Source organism: Pseudonaja textilis, chromosome 11 (genome assembly GCF_049901715.1).
Source record: "Pseudonaja textilis isolate UNSWEBS1 chromosome 11, rPseTex1.2, whole genome shotgun sequence".
NCBI lineage: Eukaryota > Metazoa > Chordata > Lepidosauria > Squamata > Elapidae > Pseudonaja > Pseudonaja textilis.
This window is the reverse complement of record NC_142000.1, coordinates 15,696,794-15,714,580: the sequence shown is the minus strand read 5'-3', so window position 1 is coordinate 15,714,580 and position 17,787 is coordinate 15,696,794. Positions and strand designations below refer to the sequence as shown.

The following is a 17,787-nucleotide window of genomic DNA, read 5'->3' as shown; positions in this document are numbered from 1 at the left end:
GCCTCACTTCTTAACAAAAGAAATGTTGGTCTCAATTGTGGTCTTAAGTCTAATTTTTGTTTTCTGTTTTCCAGATTGTCTTACCTGGCATATTGGAGCAAGTAGTTAACTGCAGGGATGCACTAGCTCAAGAATACCTAATGGAATGCATCATACAGGTAACGTGGCTTAAGGGAAGGTTAATTGGCAGGTTGGTACGGAGGATCTGATAGGCTGGAAAAGAAAGCCAATCATGAGAAGGCCACAGTGCCATTTTTGAGCTAGCAGAATCAGCATCAAGAATGGACATTCTTGGCTTCCAAAAACCTTTGCATATGGATTGTGTTCAACAATATGGTGTATGGTTTTGGATGTTGTTTAGATAAGTGTCATGATGAGTGGGCCACCATATTTTAGGTCAGTTGGTTATTTGATTTTAGAGACACGGAATCTGTTGTTTTAAGTTTAATTTTTATTATTTTAACCTTCCTGCAATCTTGACAGCTGGGGAAATATATAAATAACTAATATGCAGAACTTGGCGGAGTTTATACAAGTTAGTAAGTTGAAATGGAACAAATATTCTGTCATGCTTTAGCACAATGATCAAATGTCTGTTTATTAAACAACCTAGAATAATAATTGACCTATTGCTCCATCATGTCCTCCCGTGTCTTAGGTTTTCCCCGATGAATTTCACCTCCAGACTTTGAATCCTTTCCTTCGAGCGTGTGCAGAATTACACCAGAATGTGAATGTCAAAAATATTATAATTGCATTAATTGATAGGTATGTAATGAAACAAACATTATAAAGTCTGTGCTGGAGCAAAGGAGAGGGGTAATCTTTGGGCCTCATCCAGAAAGTTTAGAAGAGTTTTCAAAAATTGAAAAATGCAATTAATAGAGGTTGAACAGAAGAAGTGATAGTGTTAATAGGGATAGATAGGAGGAAAAGATGAATTAGTAAACATACAAAATGTAAATTTGAAAAGTGTTACATCCTGAAATGTCCCTTGCTTGAAACAGACTTCAAACTACTATTGACCAGTTTCAAATTCAGTATGTTTCATAGTACCTTATTGCAAAGAAGCAAAAGCTGCATTTTGGGGGGGAAATTTGAGAATTTAAAATTGGAAGCAGCTAATTGCCAAACAAAATCGAACAGACAAGGAACAAGTGTTCTCTCTCTCTACCGTTTTTCCTCCCTCCCACCTTCCTTGTGATATTTTTTTCCCTGCAAATGGCAATTTATGCCGGCATATGTTCGGAAAACTACAATGTTTGGATATACTTGGTATACGTATGTTTATAAATGTACATTTTAAAATAAACATTTGCAGAAATTAGTTGTTTGCTGTCTGTATGAGAGATGTATGTAAATCAGCTTCCTGTAATGAGCTTAAAGTCCCTTTTTTTGTTTTAGCAGGGAGCTGTGAATAAAAGATTTCTCTGAAATGTAGTTTTAGGTAGTTTTCAAAGCTTGTTATATCATGTGGAGCAAGCTTTTTTTAAAAAAAATCTCCCCACTGTTATTTTAACATACTTTTCATGCACTAAATAGTGAAAGATGTGGGTGCTGATAGAGTTCTCTCCCCCGCCCCTTGTTTAACTATTTTGTACTATGGGCAAAATATGGTGGGCATGCATATGATTGACAACTGGTTCCCTCAGTTTGGACCATGAAATCATTTCAGAGATGTATCTGAAATCTTTCCTGAATTGTCCTATCGATTCAAAGGGCGTTTGATGATTTGATCCAAAGTGTCATTTGCAAAGGATTCTGTTTGGAAATTCAGTCAAATTGTCTTCAAACAGAATCCTTTAATTAGAAATTTGTCCAACTCTTATGATGATTAGAAACTCCCTTCTCCTCCTCCTCCTCTCCTGCCTAGCTCATGTTTAATTCTTACCTGGTGGTAACCATCTGCTGGTGAAAAGCTGTTCCATCTGTTTGTGATTTCCAGAAAAAAAAAATCCTTACTAGTTTGCCTTTCCTAATTACTTTCCTGACTTTTGGAAGAGATTTGGGAGCCCCTGAGTAGGGAATCGTAAGGGAAGGGTGGAATTAACCGTCGTGTTAATAGAAGCCAATTGGGATCAAAGAATCGTTTCTCGGAGGAAGGTTGCCTTCACATGATTACTCCGTCTGGCTTCTTGATACACTCTGTGGTTGAGGGGATGTGAGTGTGATGGAGTGATCTGGTGTTTAGCCAAGGAGGGATTTCATGCATGCCAGCCTGAATTCCACGATAGGAGAAGAGAGGGGTGTGGCTCTGACAGGTAAGGAGATTGAGGACATGTCCCATTTTTCTCCAAGAGAGATTGAAGGCTACAACTGCAGACATCTTGATTTGGACAGTGCAATTGCCTGTTAGACAAGTTTGCAAGCTGCATCTCATATGTCTTGTTCTGTCTTTAGACTCGCCCTCTTTGCCCATCGAGAGGATGGACCAGGGATCCCAGCAGATATTAAACTCTTTGACATTTTCTCCCAGCAGGTGGCTACAGTCATACAGGTAACTGGAAAATGACTGCAGTTTCTCTTGTGTTGTTTAAAATATATGTGTTTGCTGGCTTTGACTTAATATCCTTGAATCGGATCACCTGGCAATCAAAGACAAAAACTATTGTTTAATTATCTGTTAAGAGGCCATGGGAAGTAGTAAAAAAGGCTGGCTGGCATAGAGTAGCAAAAATTTTTTTTTAAAAAAAACCTTTCATGTTGCCTTAACCTCGAGAAAAACAGGGAAGTGTAGGTTGTAACAATACATTTCATTTTTTTCCCCAATCAGAAGTACAGGGTTATTAAAAGGGACATATCTTTGCAATGAAAGTCTTTAACTATCTTGGTTACTTAATGTATTGAATATTTTCTCTTGGTGCTTTTTCTAGTTCTGGCTTATACATTTATAGGAAGGCCAGGGTGATTTGATTGCTTTAAGAATCTATTAGAAAGGCACATACATATTCAATTCTTAGCTGCAAATTTGTATGCTGTCAGAGAACTGCCTTCTGCAAACTGCTTATTATGTTCATCGCCTCTGCAATCAACAGGTTCTCGAGAAGTAGAGAAATTTCAACTTGCCTGGGATTTGAATTTTAATTGAGTATATCTTCTCTGGCAAAGTTAGCGTGCTGCTAAAGCCTTGACCCATCGGAAATTGGTTTATCTCAATACTGTGAGCATTGCAGATTGGCAATTTCAGGATTTTAGGCTGGAGTTTTTCCCAGTCATGCCTGTAAATGTTGAAGTTCGAATGTGAGATCTTTTGTATGCAAAGGAAACGTTTTCTCCCACTGTAAAATAAGAGCAAAGGTGAATCTCCTAGAAACCCAGTCTAGCTAAAATTAAGTGCTTCTTTGACTGGTTCAGGTCTGGATAAGTGACTACAGGTAGTCCTTGACTTACAACAGTTCATTTAGTGACTGTTCAAAGTTACAACATTACTGAAAAAAAAGTGTCTTATGACCATTTTTACACTTACAACTGTTGTACCATCCCCATGATCATGTGATCAAAATTCAGACTGTTGACAAAACTGTCTCACATTTATGGCCTTTGTAGTGTGTCCTGGGATCATGCGATCCCATTTTGTGACCTTTCTGACAAGCAAAAGTCAATAGATAAACCACATTCACTTAATAACTGTGTTACTAACTAGAAATATCCTTTCTGTTACCTCTAATGCCCAAATGCACTTCTTTTGCTTCCATTGTTGACCATCAGTCAAGACAAGATATGCCTTCGGAGGATGTAGTGTCATTACAAGTCTCACTCATTAACCTGGCGATGAAGTGCTATCCAGATCGCGTAGACTACGTGGACAAAGTGCTGGAGACAACAGTGGAGATTTTTAACAAGCTTAACCTGGAGCAGTAAGTTGATGCAAACTTCTTGGCCTTGTGCGTAAAAAATATAAATCTCTCCTGTTGGGGAAACAAAATAAATTCCTGCACCGTCTGATGCTTCAAATGAAATGCCTTTACCTGGTTGGTGACAAGATTGAAGAGCTTGGCTTTTGGGGTGATGGAGATTGATTTCTGCCAGTTCTGTCTTTTTCTAAAGATCTTTTTCCTGTAAATTAAGAAGCCAGATGGATTACCTGCTCTTGTCGTTGCAGCATTGCAACCAGTAGTGCAGTTTCAAAGGAGCTGATGAGGCTCTTGAAGATCCCTGTTGATACCTACAACAACGTCCTCACTGTCCTGAAACTGAAGCATTTCCACCCTTTGTTCGAGTACTTCGACTATGAATCCAGAAAGACCATGAGTTGCTATGTGCTTAGCAACGTGCTGGATTACAACACCGAAATTATCTCCCAAGACCAGGTAGGGAAAGCACAGGAACAAGTGTTCATTTGTATTTAAGTGAAAAGGAAAAGGGATGGGGATGGTTGTGCTTGGACTGCTGCTCTTGATGTCAGGGTTCCGGAGATAGCCCTAATTAAATCATGAGCCGCGATCCAAGCTTCAAAAAAAGATTTATTAGGAGTAACATGCCGGGATTAACCTAAGTGAAGACAACTCTGGCATACGTAATTCACAGTCACCTATGACCCTGTTTCTCCTCTTCCCCCCTGGGTGTATCATAAATCAGATTCTCCAGTGAAGCACGTTCGTGGGCTAGGTGTCATCAATCATTTTCTCCAATGAAGGCGGCCAGAAGATCCGGTAGCCTAGCTACAATCTTTTTAAGATAATGGTGGAATGTACTTCTGGTTTTCCTGCCATACTGCTCCTTCAGATTCCCCCCCACACCTATTTATGGCAACTTGAAAACAGGCATAGGAATGTTTTACAAGTTGAAGGAAGCTAGAAGGAAATGCAACATCTTGCCGAAAAACGGTCATCAATAAAACAAATTAGCATTAGCAATAACAGATTTATATACTGGTCCACAGTACTTTATGCCCCCAACACTCTGGGTCCTCATTTTACCAACCTTGGAAGGTTGGAAGGCTAAGTCAACCTTGAGTCCTGTCAGGATCGAACTCATTGCTGTGGGCAGAGTTTGCCTGCAATGCTGCATTCTAACCATTGCTCCTTACAAAAATTGCTGTAAAACAATAGTTCAGAATAGAATTCATTGAAATAGGGTTGAAGTTGTCCTGACCCCTGAAAATTGCCTTTCCAAGCCTATTGCCCAGAATTCATTGCAGCTGCAATCCCTGGAGTGGTTGACATGACAGGAAGTCATTTTCCCTTCTGCAAAAGGCTCCGTGTGCAGAGACTCTCCTTCCACTGGAGCCTTTCATCTCCATCTTACGTTGGTCCAGCAGGGAGGAAATGGAATGCGTCCAAGGAGTCCTGCTAGCAGTTTGAAGCCAAACCGGCGTGAGTTCCTTTTCTTTAGGAGTCCTCCTTGACCTGAATGTGCTTTGCCTTCTGTAGGTAGATGCCATCATGAACCTGGTTTCAACGCTAATTCAGGATCAGCCAGACCAGCCGGCCGAAGATCCAGACCCTGAAGACATGGCTGATGAGCAGGGTCTTGTAGGCAGATTTATCCACCTGCTTCGTTCAGAAGATCCCAATCAGCAGTATCTGGTATGGAGGCCTTCCGAGGCGTTTGGGTCTTCCTTCCATAACTGAACGGTCCCCAAAGGGGCTAGAATTCGTTTTCCTTCATCTCTAGTCTTTAGGTTAGCCAAGGGAGTTGGGAATCCAGCAAAACAAAAGGAAACAAGTTTGAGGTAGCCAGAATGAAATTCAGTACATTGAGTGACCATATGCAATTGTAGGCCTGCACTCATCTTTCATACTAAGTCATTATTTGTTTTAACCACAATTTGTAGGCCCAGCCCTAGCTGAGTTTTTATAACAGTGTACATTACAAATCTTGAATTATCATTTGTTTTGTATGTGTAGGTAGGTTGGTATTTCTTATTCTATCTTGTCTGTCTGTCTGTGTCTGTCTATATCTATCTATCAATCTATCTATCTATCTATCTATCTATCTATCTATCTATCTATCTATCTATCTATCTATCTATCTATCTATCTATCTATCTGTCTGTCTATCTATCTATCTATCTATCTATCTATCTATCTATCTATCTATCTATCTATCTATCTATCTATCTATCTATCTATCTATCTATCATCTATCTATTTATCTATTTATCTATCTATCTCATCCATCCATCCATCCATCCATCCATCCATCCATCCAATTTATTGGCTACCCATCTTACCACAGGGTAACTTGGATAATTTGGTTCACAGCTTCTGTTACCTTGTTGGTTTATACATACAGAAAAAAAATGTTGAAGGTAGGAAATCAGACATTTGACTTCCCTTTTCTGGAGCTTTGTACACAATCCCCCACCCCCCTTTTAAAAGACAATTTTCTAATTTGTAAGTTAGGCTGTTCCTTTGTGATACTGTCTCGTGATATTCAGAGCATATATAAACATGGGGACCTTCGCACATTTTAGATTTTAAATACCGCGCGGAAGCACTTTGGTGCCGGAGGGAACCAGCGCATCCGCTACACGTTGCCGCCGTTGGTGTTTGCTGCATATCAGCTTGCGTTTCGCTATAAGGAGAATGAGAAAGTGGTGAGTGCATCTGCATGTGATACGTTTTGCTTCGATGGCTACTTAAGATAAAAGGGATCGTTTGGAAATTGCAGAATAGAAAAAAAATGGCAAGTTGTATGAGTCTGGGACCAATGAGAAGGGGATTAAATTAAGTCCAGGTCCCTAAATTTGGTGCAATAAATTGGCTAAAAATAATCTAAGCCATTGTTTTCCAATCTTCTCAACTTCAAACTGTGTGGACTTCAGAATTCTCCAGCCAACCTTGTTGCCTAGGAAATACTAGGAGTTGAAGTCCACCCATCTTAAAGTTACCAGGATTGGCAAACATTTATTTGGATCTGGCTGGACTGGATAATATGTTGGGGAAAAAAGAGATTATTTGTTAAATGACATGTTTGGTTTTGCATGGACACTTATTTTTTAGATCTAGGGAGAATTTGATATGGAATTCTAAATAGAAAAATGCAGATTTTGTTCTTCTGATGACTCCTTCTGATTTGTTCCCTCCCTCCCCCAGGATGACAAATGGGAAAAGAAATGCCAGAAGATCTTCACTTTTGCTCACCAGACCATCAGCGCTTTGATTAAAGCCGAGCTGGCGGAACTTCCTCTCCGTCTCTTCCTTCAGGGAGCGTTAGCCGCTGGAGAAATTGGCTTTGAGAACCACGAAACGGTGGCCTATGAATTCATGTCTCAGGTGAGGTCCAGAAGACCTTTTTCTTTCTTGAGGCACTCTACCCTCCTTTCTTCTTCCTTGAAATATTTCTGGTCGCCATCGAGAGAACAGCAAAAATACAAACATTACAACAATCAAGATGATTTCTGCTAGTTCCTGAAATACTTGGGTTTTTTTTAACTTTCAGAAGAATAAAAAATACAGTGCATAACACTTCTTCTGTCTCTCTGTTTGTCTCTCTCTCTCTCTCTTATTTCCTCCACCCATATTTCTTGTCTGAATCAGGCATTTTCTCTCTATGAAGATGAAATCAGTGATTCAAAAGCACAGCTGGCTGCAATCACGTTGATAATTGGGACGTTCGAGCGGATGAAGTGCTTTGGCGAGGAGAACCACGATCCCTTGAGAACTCAGTGCGTGCTGGCAGCTTCAAAGTTGCTGAAGAAGCCAGATCAGTGCCGAGCCGTGAGCACCTGCGCCCATCTCTTCTGGTCTGGCCGGAACACAGACAAGAATGGGGAAGAGGTAAGGCCGGTCCAAGACTTGTGGGTTCTCTGTAATGGGCTGTGGGAATAACCTTGAGAGACGGAGGAAGCGGACAAGAGATGAGAGCTATCTTAGTCCACAGAAGGCATTGGGGTAGAAAAAAGTATCTCAGGATGGATCCTCCTAAGTTCTTTGGAAAAGAAAGGCAGGGGAGGGAGGAAATGCTTTCAGGCTGGAAACATGCTGTTGCTGTATTCTCACAATAAAGGTAGAATTCGATTCTTGGTCTGGACTACTTTGGAGGGGAAGCTGGCTGGGAAATTCCGGAATTTAATGTCCACATGCCTTAACATTGGTAAATTTGGGAAACACTGTTTAATGGGATTAATGTCAGGGTTAAGGAGAAATTCAGCCTTGGCATATCTTGGCAGGGTTTGTTTCAAGAAGTTTAATCAAAATGCAGTTAAAAGCCATAAGCCATCATTGGGAGTATATATCTATATCTACACACGCACACACACACACACACACACACACACACACACACATACACATAACAGGAAGCAGAAAATGCCCCACAGGAGCAGATAGAGGTAAACCTTAGAGAGGCAGGAAATACATCACAGAACAATAGAGATGATTGCTAGAGGTGGATAGTGCTACCTGCACAGCAGACATAACCCCTTTGACATCTTTTTTTCATATTAATGCAAATGACATTGCAAACGACATTCCTTCCATCCCTGGAAGGAATACAGATTCTGAATCTATCGGGGTGCAAGTTGATTGCCTTTTCTTTGGAGATTTTGTGAATTCCTTCGTCTTCCCCAAACCTGCTAAAAAAAACCATGTTAGTCATGCAGCGTACACTGGGGAGAAACCATTGGGTAAATGTGTTGATGTGGGGAGTGCTAATCCCCTCTCTTTCCTTGTCTTGTTGTTTAGCTCCATGGAGCCAAGAGGGTCATGGAATGCTTGAAGAAGGCGCTGAAGATCGCCAACCAATGCATGGACCCCTCTCTGCAAGTTCAGCTCTTCATAGAAATTTTAAACAGATACATCTACTTTTATGAAAAAGAGAATGAGGCGGTAAGGAGCAGGGCTTTGTGTTTTGTGCAGATGTGCAAAATCTGCCCCTCCCCTTCCATCATCCTCACTAGCTCTCCAAAATTTCCATCAAAACGAGTACTTTAATGACACCAAAAGAAGGAACGTTCTCCTCCTCCATCCAACAACAAAAGGAGGCGATCTTTTGACTCGCATTAAAATTACTGGTAGCCCTCAAGAACGGTTTATTTAGTGACCATTCAAAGCTACGACAGCACTGAAAAAAGTGACTTGTGACCTTTCGTCACACTAAAAACTGTTGCGGCCTCCTCATGGTCGTGATCAAAATTCAGATGCTTGGCAACAGACTCATATTTATGAAGGTTGCACTGTCCCAGGGATCATGTGATCACATTTTGGGAACCTTCTGAGAAGCAGAGTCAATGGGGGAGCCAGGTTCACTTAACAACCGTGTTATTAACAACTGCAGTGATTCACTTAACTATGGCATGAAATGTCATAAAATAAGGCAAAACTAACAAATGTCTCAGCAACAAACATTGTGGGCTCAATAATGGTTGTAAGTCAAAGACTGCCTATAATTAAATTTCTAATGGTCTCTTACAACGTAAGAGTGCTCGACAGATGCTAAATTCAGATTTGGAGCTGCCTTTGCCACTCTCCCTTCTTTAGTTTATTGTCATTGCACCTCGTACAAAGAAATCAAACAGCATCTTCAGTGCACATCATGACCATGAAAATAAACACAAAGGCACATGCTTCACACTCCACACTTTGAACCAAAACCCCCCAACACTGCACTATACAGCAGAATTCAATGGAGCTACTGCCCTGGGATAGAAGCTGTTTTTCAGCCTATTTGTCCTTGTTTTTATTATTCTGTACCATCTGCCAGATGGTAATAGTTCAAAAAAAGGGGGTGCCCAGGATGAGATGGATCTTTGGGGATGTTTTGAACTTTCTTAAGGCAGCAGGAGCTATAAAGCTCTTCCAAAGAGGGGAGAGGGCAACCTATGATCCTCTGGGCAATGACATTAACCCTCTGGAGTGCTGTCCTATCTGCCCCTGTGCAACTGGCAAACCATAGAGAGGTGCAGTAAGTTAAGACACTCTCTATGGTGCAACAGTAGAAGGTCACCAGCAGTTTTTCATTCAGTTGTTGTTTCCCGAGAAGTGCAGTTGTTTTGCCCTGCACAACCTTGTCTTAAGAGGGCAGACTACATGTTACACTCAGTCTGTGGTCTTTTACTTCTCAGCAGAACTGCAGGAAATAGCAGGGAGGGATGCTGAATTCTCTGCCATTGGAGCGCTCTGGACATGCAATGCATAACTGAAGTTGAACGAGAAAAAAAGAGAGTATAGGTTAGCGAATGTGAAAGAGGTTAGGCAAGTTACAAAGTGGTGGACCATCATTATGACCTCGGGCGCATTATTTCATGGAATCTTCTTGACCATCGTGAGGTCTTCTCCGCTTTCCTCAATTTAATTGCTAAACTCTGACATGAGAGCCTCTTTTTCGGTTGTTGCTCAGCAACAACTCCCGGCAGCTCCAGTCAGTGTGGAGAAGAATGAGGGATGATGGGAGATGTTGTTCGGCAGCGTCACGGTGGCCTTGGCAACAAACCAGATTGCGCATTGTGTAAATGTCTGTTTTTGACACGCTTCTCTCTCTCTCTTTTTTTTAAACATAGGTGACAATTCAGGTGTTGAATCAGCTCATTCAAAAAATCCGGGAAGACCTTCCTAATCTCGAATCGACCGAGGAGACAGAACAGATCAACAAACATTTTCAGAACACGCTGGAGCATTTGCGCTTGAGGAGGGAATCCCCTGAATCTGAGGGCCCAATTTACGAAGGGCTGGTCATTTAATCAAAGAGACGACCCCCAACCACCCATCCCGGTTCCATTCTGTGGGCGCATGTCCTCTGTCTCTCCATGTACAACACACACGGCATTTTTGTTAATCATCATTCTTCTTGCATTAGAGATCATAGACTTTTGTGCCTTTTGGGAGTGCCAACAATAGGCTTTCGGTTCACTCTTCCTTTTGTGTGTGTGTGTGTGTGTGTGTGTGTGAGAATGTGCGAGTATGTTCCAGGCTGCTCCTTCCAAGCATTTTGGATTTAAGTATTCCTGTCAGAATTTCCAAGGTATGGACTAGCAAGAGAAAATTAGCATGACTGAATCCGTTCTTCTAAAATTCCACGTGGTTGTACATCTCTCCCCCTTCTCCTCCCTTGTCTTCTGATTTTTTTTCCTCCTGCTCTTCTGTCCCACATTTCTGCCCAAAAGCCATATAATCTCTAATCCACTTTTTCATCTGCAAGTGTTACTAAGGCTGTGGCTATTTTTTTTAAAAAAATAACGTTTCATTTTCTTGTCTGTCAGATTTCACTTTCTCCTTTTTTTTCATATTTGTCAGAGTTCTGTCAGATTCCCCCCAACCCCGAATATCTTCATACATGTATTTGGAGTTATAAAGCACCATTCTTTTAAAAAAAGGAAAGAAATTAAACCAAGAAAGTTATATTTTGCATATGGGGACTCAAGTGACATACAGTGAGGGTTCAGTATAGTACACAGGGCATATTTATCAAGATAATAGTAAGATAATTCAAATCAGACAGTGGTCTATAGAGTATATAACCTTCAGTACTGTCAAATTAGGGGGAAATGCAATCTGTATCCTTAATTTGTGCCAGTATAACAATAAAGTTGCTATTAATGGATATGGCTTCAACTATCTCCAGTTGCATTTAATGATCATTCTAGCTCTTTTTTAAAGAAGACACTGCAATTGAGGACTGTATTAAAGAGTGCTGGCATAGCTACCACGGCTGTTTTCACATGGATGAAGCTATGCATTCAATAAGTTACGGCTTGTGTTGTTGACTGGAAATTGCCTGATGAAGCCCGTCTTACTTTTTGACCTACTGTGTTGTAGCAGGTTTGCTTATGGGTAGGACATTGTGGTGGCTCAGCAGGTAAGACGCTGGGCTTGTGAACTGGAAAGCCAGCAGCCCACGTTCGAGACTCAAGCACCAGGAGACGGGATGAGTTCCCATCCTTGCCTCAGCTCCTGCCAAGCTAGCATTTGCATGCAAATGCAAGTAGATAAATAGGTACCACTTAAGTGGGAAGGTGTCAGTGTTCTGTGATGCCATGCTGGCCACATGACCGTGGAAATGTCTTAGGACAGTTCTGACTTAATGGCCTTAAAATGGAAATGAACATCACTTCCTAGAGTTGGCAATGAGTAAAGTCCACAGGGATTCCTCTACCTTTTACCTTCGTTTATGAGTGGCATTTTGCCAAGTGGAATTGGAATAATTCCTTAGAAAACTGAGTAATCCTTGGGAAAGCACCACTGCACATGGACAAAGTCCAGCCACAAACTAGAACATCCAATGAGAGATGTCCCATTGCACTGTGTTTTCTGCAATATGGACAAGTAATTCTTTTTTTAAAAAAAAAAATCAGTGCAAAACCCTTACATGCAAAAAGAAATTGCCTTTTTAAAATTGCAATTACTTCAACACAAGTGTACAATATCTGGTTAAATTGCTTTATCAGAATTACATTATTTCTTAAGAAGGAGGACTCGGGAATTTACAAAGCATGCTGAGCTTAGGTACTGGAGAATAAATTAGTCCTCATTTGCATACATAAGCACTGCAAAGTACTGTAAATGTCTTGCATTTTCTGAAATCTAGATTGAGTTTTTCCATTCTTTAATTTTTGCCCAAAAGATGATGTAGTTGTCTAGAAATCTCTCACGATAGAACATTTGAATTTGTCTTTCCTACTCGGAGGATAAGTTCCCGCTCAGTGGTCCTACATCAGAGGTATCCATGCAGAAAACATCTCTTCAGTGTTCTCTCTCACGTAAAAACATTAGGGTGGATTTTTGCCTTGGCTGGGCAGAATAATTTCAAAAAGGCTTTTCGGAAACTGATGTGGCACAAAGGATATAATACGGGATTTATAGCTGAATTCAACCACAGTAGCCAAAAGGATACTTCATAGAGATCATGGTGGATGCATCTCCCGTGACAACCAGCTCTGATGATCATTAAAAGAGTGTAGGGTGCCCAACATACAGCAAAGATGCAGACGACGATGGCTAAAGATTTGGCTATTTTCTTATCTCTGGAAAGCCTAAACCGGCTAGCTGCAGTGTTGGCCACCTCTGCTTTCTGTGTTGTGCCAGATATGTTCTCTAGAGCCTTGTAGACACCGTCCCACGGTGATTTGGTTTGAATGTCTACCTGCCAAGGTGGAAAGTCTTGATTGATGTTAAAGTCTACTGAGTGAGCCTGGAGGTTATGGGTGCCAAGCCTCCCCACCGCAGGCTTGCTCAGGGTGAAGCTGCTCACCTTTTCGTCCTTCTCGTCCCCTCTTTTCGTGAAAACGCTGACGTGCTCTCGTTTCTTCCTGCAGCAAAACAGTTCACAGCCCTTTTGAGCTGGTGAGGAGCTCTCCCTTCTGACCGGTGTCCGCTTGCGAATGTTGAAATAGATGCTTAAGTTGAAGTAGGTGACACTGATGAAGGGTGTGAAGAACTCAATGGTGGAGGCAATCATGAGGAAGTACCAGTTGTAGTGGAACTCGGCATAACACTTGTTCTCAGGGATGATGCTTTGTTGGGCTATGTACTCCCAGCTGATAATGGCTGGACCATAAAGGAGAAATGCTGCAATCCACACCGTAACCATCTTCGCCACTGTGGTTTTGGTTATTCCTTTCTGAACTCTGTAGCTCACCTAGAAGAAAAAGTAGATGTCAAACCCAGGAAAACAGGAGTCCGGGCAATTCAAATGAATGCATCAGTTTATTGTATGCTAATGCTCTCTACGAGTATCTGAACTACTAACAGTCAAGTCAAACGGGTGGTAGATAAAGAGTCAACAGAATTCAAGGCAGGTTGGACTTTGATCTCTTGTGGGCATGAAGGGACTCAAGACTTATGACATGTTTGATCCCTCCCTAGGGCTCAGATTGGTGATCTATAACAGCTGTAAATCTCATTAGTATGAAAAGCTTGTATATCAGATGGAAAACTGTAAGGAACAACTATTTCCATGTTTGATGGCCATCCACAGGGACTTTCACAAGTAAACCTCCTATTGACCTGGATCATAATGCTAAGTTGTAGACCTGGTTCACATACTACATGCCAAGCTATGCTTTGCTTTAGTACACTTGTTGAATAAAGCACAATTGCCATTGTTTCCACCACATGCTATCCTAAAACCAAGGTTTACATAGCTGTAGTCCTCCACAATTTAGGAAACCGAGCCAAGAAATCCACACAATGCCTTTAGTGTGATGTGTGAATACCAACTGCACGTGGTTTGCCTGTTGACACCTTATCGGCACTTTTTGAGACCATGCTACGCGTCTTATTCTGAATGTGTTGCATGTATCTATGGAGTTGGGAGTGGATTCAAAAAGCCATGGTTAAGTAGATACTATATGGCTTCACATGTGGACAGCTTCGATGTTTCCTTTTAGTGTGATGTTGAGGAAAGTTTTGGCTAGGGATGTCCAAGTCAACTTTAAGACTTGTGGACTTCAGATCCCAAAATTTCCCAGCCAGCATGGATTGGACCGCCTAAAGTTGGTATTGAGGTTTCAGAATATTTTTTTTCTGCTTCAAAGAAGGAAAAGATGGTGGTTGCCATGTCCTTGGTCGCATACAGGAGAAGAACTGTGATGATGTCAGAAAGAACATGAGTCAGAAAACGTTGGGAGAATTCAACCTGCTAAGGCAGAAATAGGGGTGTCTAGCTTGTAATTCGCGGCAGTGTTTTCTAATCTAAACATCTACAAGGCATCCATTAGCTAACCGAGGCTCTGTGCAGCTACAATCACTTGGGTGTGCCTTAAATTTCATAGCAGTTTGGCTTATTTAGTTGCAGTTGATTGGTTGCCCAGCAGAAAGTGTGGCGTTATGTCACCTGCCTAGAGTTCACGCAGGTGGCACTTGAATTCTGAGAAGTTGCCAGTGGCTGGAGATAAACAGAAGCCCAGGGAAAGCAACGTTTCTTACCGCCCTCGTTACGGAGACAAATCGGTCAAAACTGATCAAGACAATGTTGAATCCGGAAGCGGTGCAGACTAGGTAATCAACCACCAGCCAGAGCTTACACACGCCTTTTCCAAATTTCCATTCATCGGTCAGGATATATGGGATGTAAAGGGGAATACAAAATCCACCTGGGAATAAAGGACACAAGGTTGATGAGACAACCATAAAGCTGAGGCCAAATTGTAGGCAACTTTAGCCTCAAGCAGTGAGTCACACCTCAACCGTTCACACACTGGACATTTGAAATGACACAGTCACGTGGAAATCAGGCATGAGTTCATAGAAAGGAAGACTTGAAAAGGAAGGCAGAGATTGCCCCATTCAAAGCTCCTGCAGGAAAACCAACTAGAGTTGGCTGTACAGTGTCTTCTTAAAAAAACTCAAGAGATGGAGCACTCAATCTCATTAGGGCACTTTTTCTGAACCTTAGCAACATCGCCCCTATTCCTTCCTTCCTTTTCTCCCTCCCTCCTTCCTTTCCTTCCCTTCCTTCTTTTCCTTCCTCCCTCTTCCTCCCTATCTTCCCTTCCCTTCTCCTGGCCCTCCTATTCCTTCCTTCCTTCTGTCCTTCCTTCCTTCCTGATTTTAAATGTTAAGAAGAATACAATGAAACCTCCCAGTCAAAAGCAAACAATCCAGGATTTCAAGAGATGCAATGGATATTTTCAGTCTTAGGTTTAATGAGCAAATTCTGCTTTCTTTCAAATGTAAATAAGTAAATGTAAATAAGTTCCGTCTTAGTTTGGGGACTCTGGGTTTAAAGGGATGCCAGAGAGCAGTTGGGAATTGTGGCTGCTCCCTTCTCCACTTTAGATTCCACATGAAAAGTTACTTTTCAGCTGTTACTGAAAGGAAAAAAAAATTAATGCCATTGTACCTCTAAGCCAGGAGTTTGCCACTGTGATATTAACTAAATTCTCATTTATAGCCCACGAGCGACAATGCTTTTCTCTTTTCTTTGTGCACATGCTATCCCTGTGAAGTAAATTTCTTTTTTTAAATGAATACAAACTGAGCCAAAAAATGATTAAACTCCGCAGTTGCCATGTCATTAGAACCACACATTGTGTTCACTGCAGTTGTTCTTTGTATTCCAAGCCCATGTGATTTCAGTCTTTGCTTTTGCCTTCTGTGCCACGTTTATTCATTTTTTACACAGCATGTTTTTTTACACATACTGAGGCTTTCCTCTGAAGAACACAAGGTAACTTGCACGGATCTGACTTCTTCCACAGGGACTTTGTGTACACAACACATTTGACCAAATCACAAACCCAGGGGCTATATCCACACAGCTTGTTAAGTTTGTTGTAGTGAGAAGCTTGGCTAATTATTTTGTGACTTAAAATGCTGAGTAAAACCAGTTAACTTTTTCCTTGGTTTACAGTTCATTGTATCATGTGAATCCACAAATGGGTCAATTCAACAACCAGGTTAAACGTATTAGATCAATGCAAACTGTCATCACAACAAACCTACGTTAACTTTATCGTTGCCATTGAGACTTTGGATCATGTTCTCTAGCAGAAATGAGTTCTGCTAATTTCAAAAACCCATCACAACTTCCGGTTTGATTCGGAGTCCTATGTAAACTCAGCCCTGCCCAGCCCAACCACTGCACACTGATGGCCCAGTGGTTAAAAAGCAGTACTGCAGGCAAAATCTGACCACAGCCTGGAGTTCAATCCTGACAGGGCTCAAAGTGGACTCAACCTTATCTCCTTCCGAGGTTGATAAAATGAGGACCCGGTTCGTTGGGGGTGATATGCAAATAATCCTTTGACCTTGTAAACTCCCCAGAGTGTTGTAAAGTGCTATGGGATGGCATATAAACCTAAATGCTTATTTCTATTGGTATTATAGCTTAGTCAACAACCAACTGGTTAAATAAACATCAAGAAGTGTGAACTCTGCTTATTACTCTGTTCAACCACACAGGGGTTGCTCATGGGATACAGTGAAGGAAGACCCCTTTCTTTGCCCTTAGTGGTGTTTTGAGCACTCAGAGAGAAACCAACAAACCCTCCACCCTACCCTGGACTGGACCCCCTCCCATCTTTTACTTTCCCCTGGCTTGGCTCGTTTCCCAGAGGCTTCACTCACCCACTAAAAAATCTGCCAGGGCCAAGTTCAGGAAGAAGAAGTTCCCTTGAGTCCGTAGGCTTTTGTCCACCACAAATGCCAGGATGACCAACGCATTGCCCAAGACAGTGACCAACACTAGGAATCCCATGAGTATGGCCAGCAGGACAGTGACAGGTGCTGAGAACTGTCCGTGGCGCTGAAAACGATGTTCCGTAGCAGTCACACATCTGTTGCCCATGCAGATATATTCCCAGGTAGACAAATTCAGTCCCACTTGAGTTCCCTCAGACAAAGCTGCAGGGGTGAAGAGACAAAACGGATTAGTGTTGTTGTACTACTGTGACTATAAACAATAGGCTGGAAAGTCTGATAGTTGTTATTACTCTGGTTATTCGTGGATAGATTCATTCCTAAGCATGGGATATCAACCGCTGGAGAAAAGGGAAAGCTGTAGGCTGCCGCAGCATACAAATCGGATTGGTCCCTAGAAGCAGAGGACAGAAATTCATCAGAAGGGACAAAGGATAGAATAAAAGGGAGCATCAGGGAGGAAGAAAGAAACGCATACAAAGGCAGGGCAGATAATAACCATTGTTTGTCCCAGGAAACATTTCCAGGTCAAGAGAGAAAGAGAGAGAGAGAGAGAGAGAGGGAGAGGGAGCAAAGGGGAGACCAAATTACCAGTTTGGGATTCCATTCTTTGGGCGCTGAAGCGGATATCATTTTTCAGAGTTTTCTGTCCTTTTCTGCAGTCCCCATAGCTGTCTTTTGGACAAAGATTTTGCAAAGCAGGAGAATCAACTTCCTGGATTCCGCTAAAGCACTGCCAGTTGTATTCCTTTTCTGTTTCAAACAA

General features: G+C 41.7%; 2 protein-coding genes across 2 annotated transcripts in view; one reads left to right on the top strand and one right to left on the bottom strand.

Moving 5' to 3' along the window:
- The window catches only part of VPS35 (VPS35 retromer complex component), a 19,256-nt gene extending 7,772 nt beyond the window's left edge, over nucleotides 1-11,484 (top strand). Inside the window, exons 7-17 of the mRNA XM_087940658.1 lie at nucleotides 75-158; nucleotides 659-768; nucleotides 2,401-2,497; nucleotides 3,709-3,857; nucleotides 4,103-4,310; nucleotides 5,373-5,528; nucleotides 6,419-6,541; nucleotides 7,041-7,220; nucleotides 7,485-7,724; nucleotides 8,631-8,774; nucleotides 10,445-11,484. Of these exons, the coding sequence (XP_087796784.1) occupies nucleotides 75-158; nucleotides 659-768; nucleotides 2,401-2,497; nucleotides 3,709-3,857; nucleotides 4,103-4,310; nucleotides 5,373-5,528; nucleotides 6,419-6,541; nucleotides 7,041-7,220; nucleotides 7,485-7,724; nucleotides 8,631-8,774; nucleotides 10,445-10,624 (1,671 nt within the window). The 3' untranslated portion in view covers nucleotides 10,625-11,484. The remainder of the gene's footprint in view (nucleotides 1-74; nucleotides 159-658; nucleotides 769-2,400; nucleotides 2,498-3,708; nucleotides 3,858-4,102; nucleotides 4,311-5,372; nucleotides 5,529-6,418; nucleotides 6,542-7,040; nucleotides 7,221-7,484; nucleotides 7,725-8,630; nucleotides 8,775-10,444) is intronic.
- On the bottom strand, nucleotides 11,050-17,787 carry LOC113445005 (histamine H3 receptor-like). Its single transcript, XM_026713980.2, has 4 exons — nucleotides 17,613-17,787; nucleotides 16,950-17,225; nucleotides 14,808-14,974; nucleotides 11,050-13,518 (listed from the first exon to the last, which is right to left on the bottom strand). Exons 1-4 carry the CDS (start codon nucleotides 17,626-17,628, stop codon nucleotides 12,637-12,639), a joined length of 1,341 nt encoding a protein of 446 aa, XP_026569765.2. The 5' UTR covers nucleotides 17,629-17,787; the 3' UTR covers nucleotides 11,050-12,636.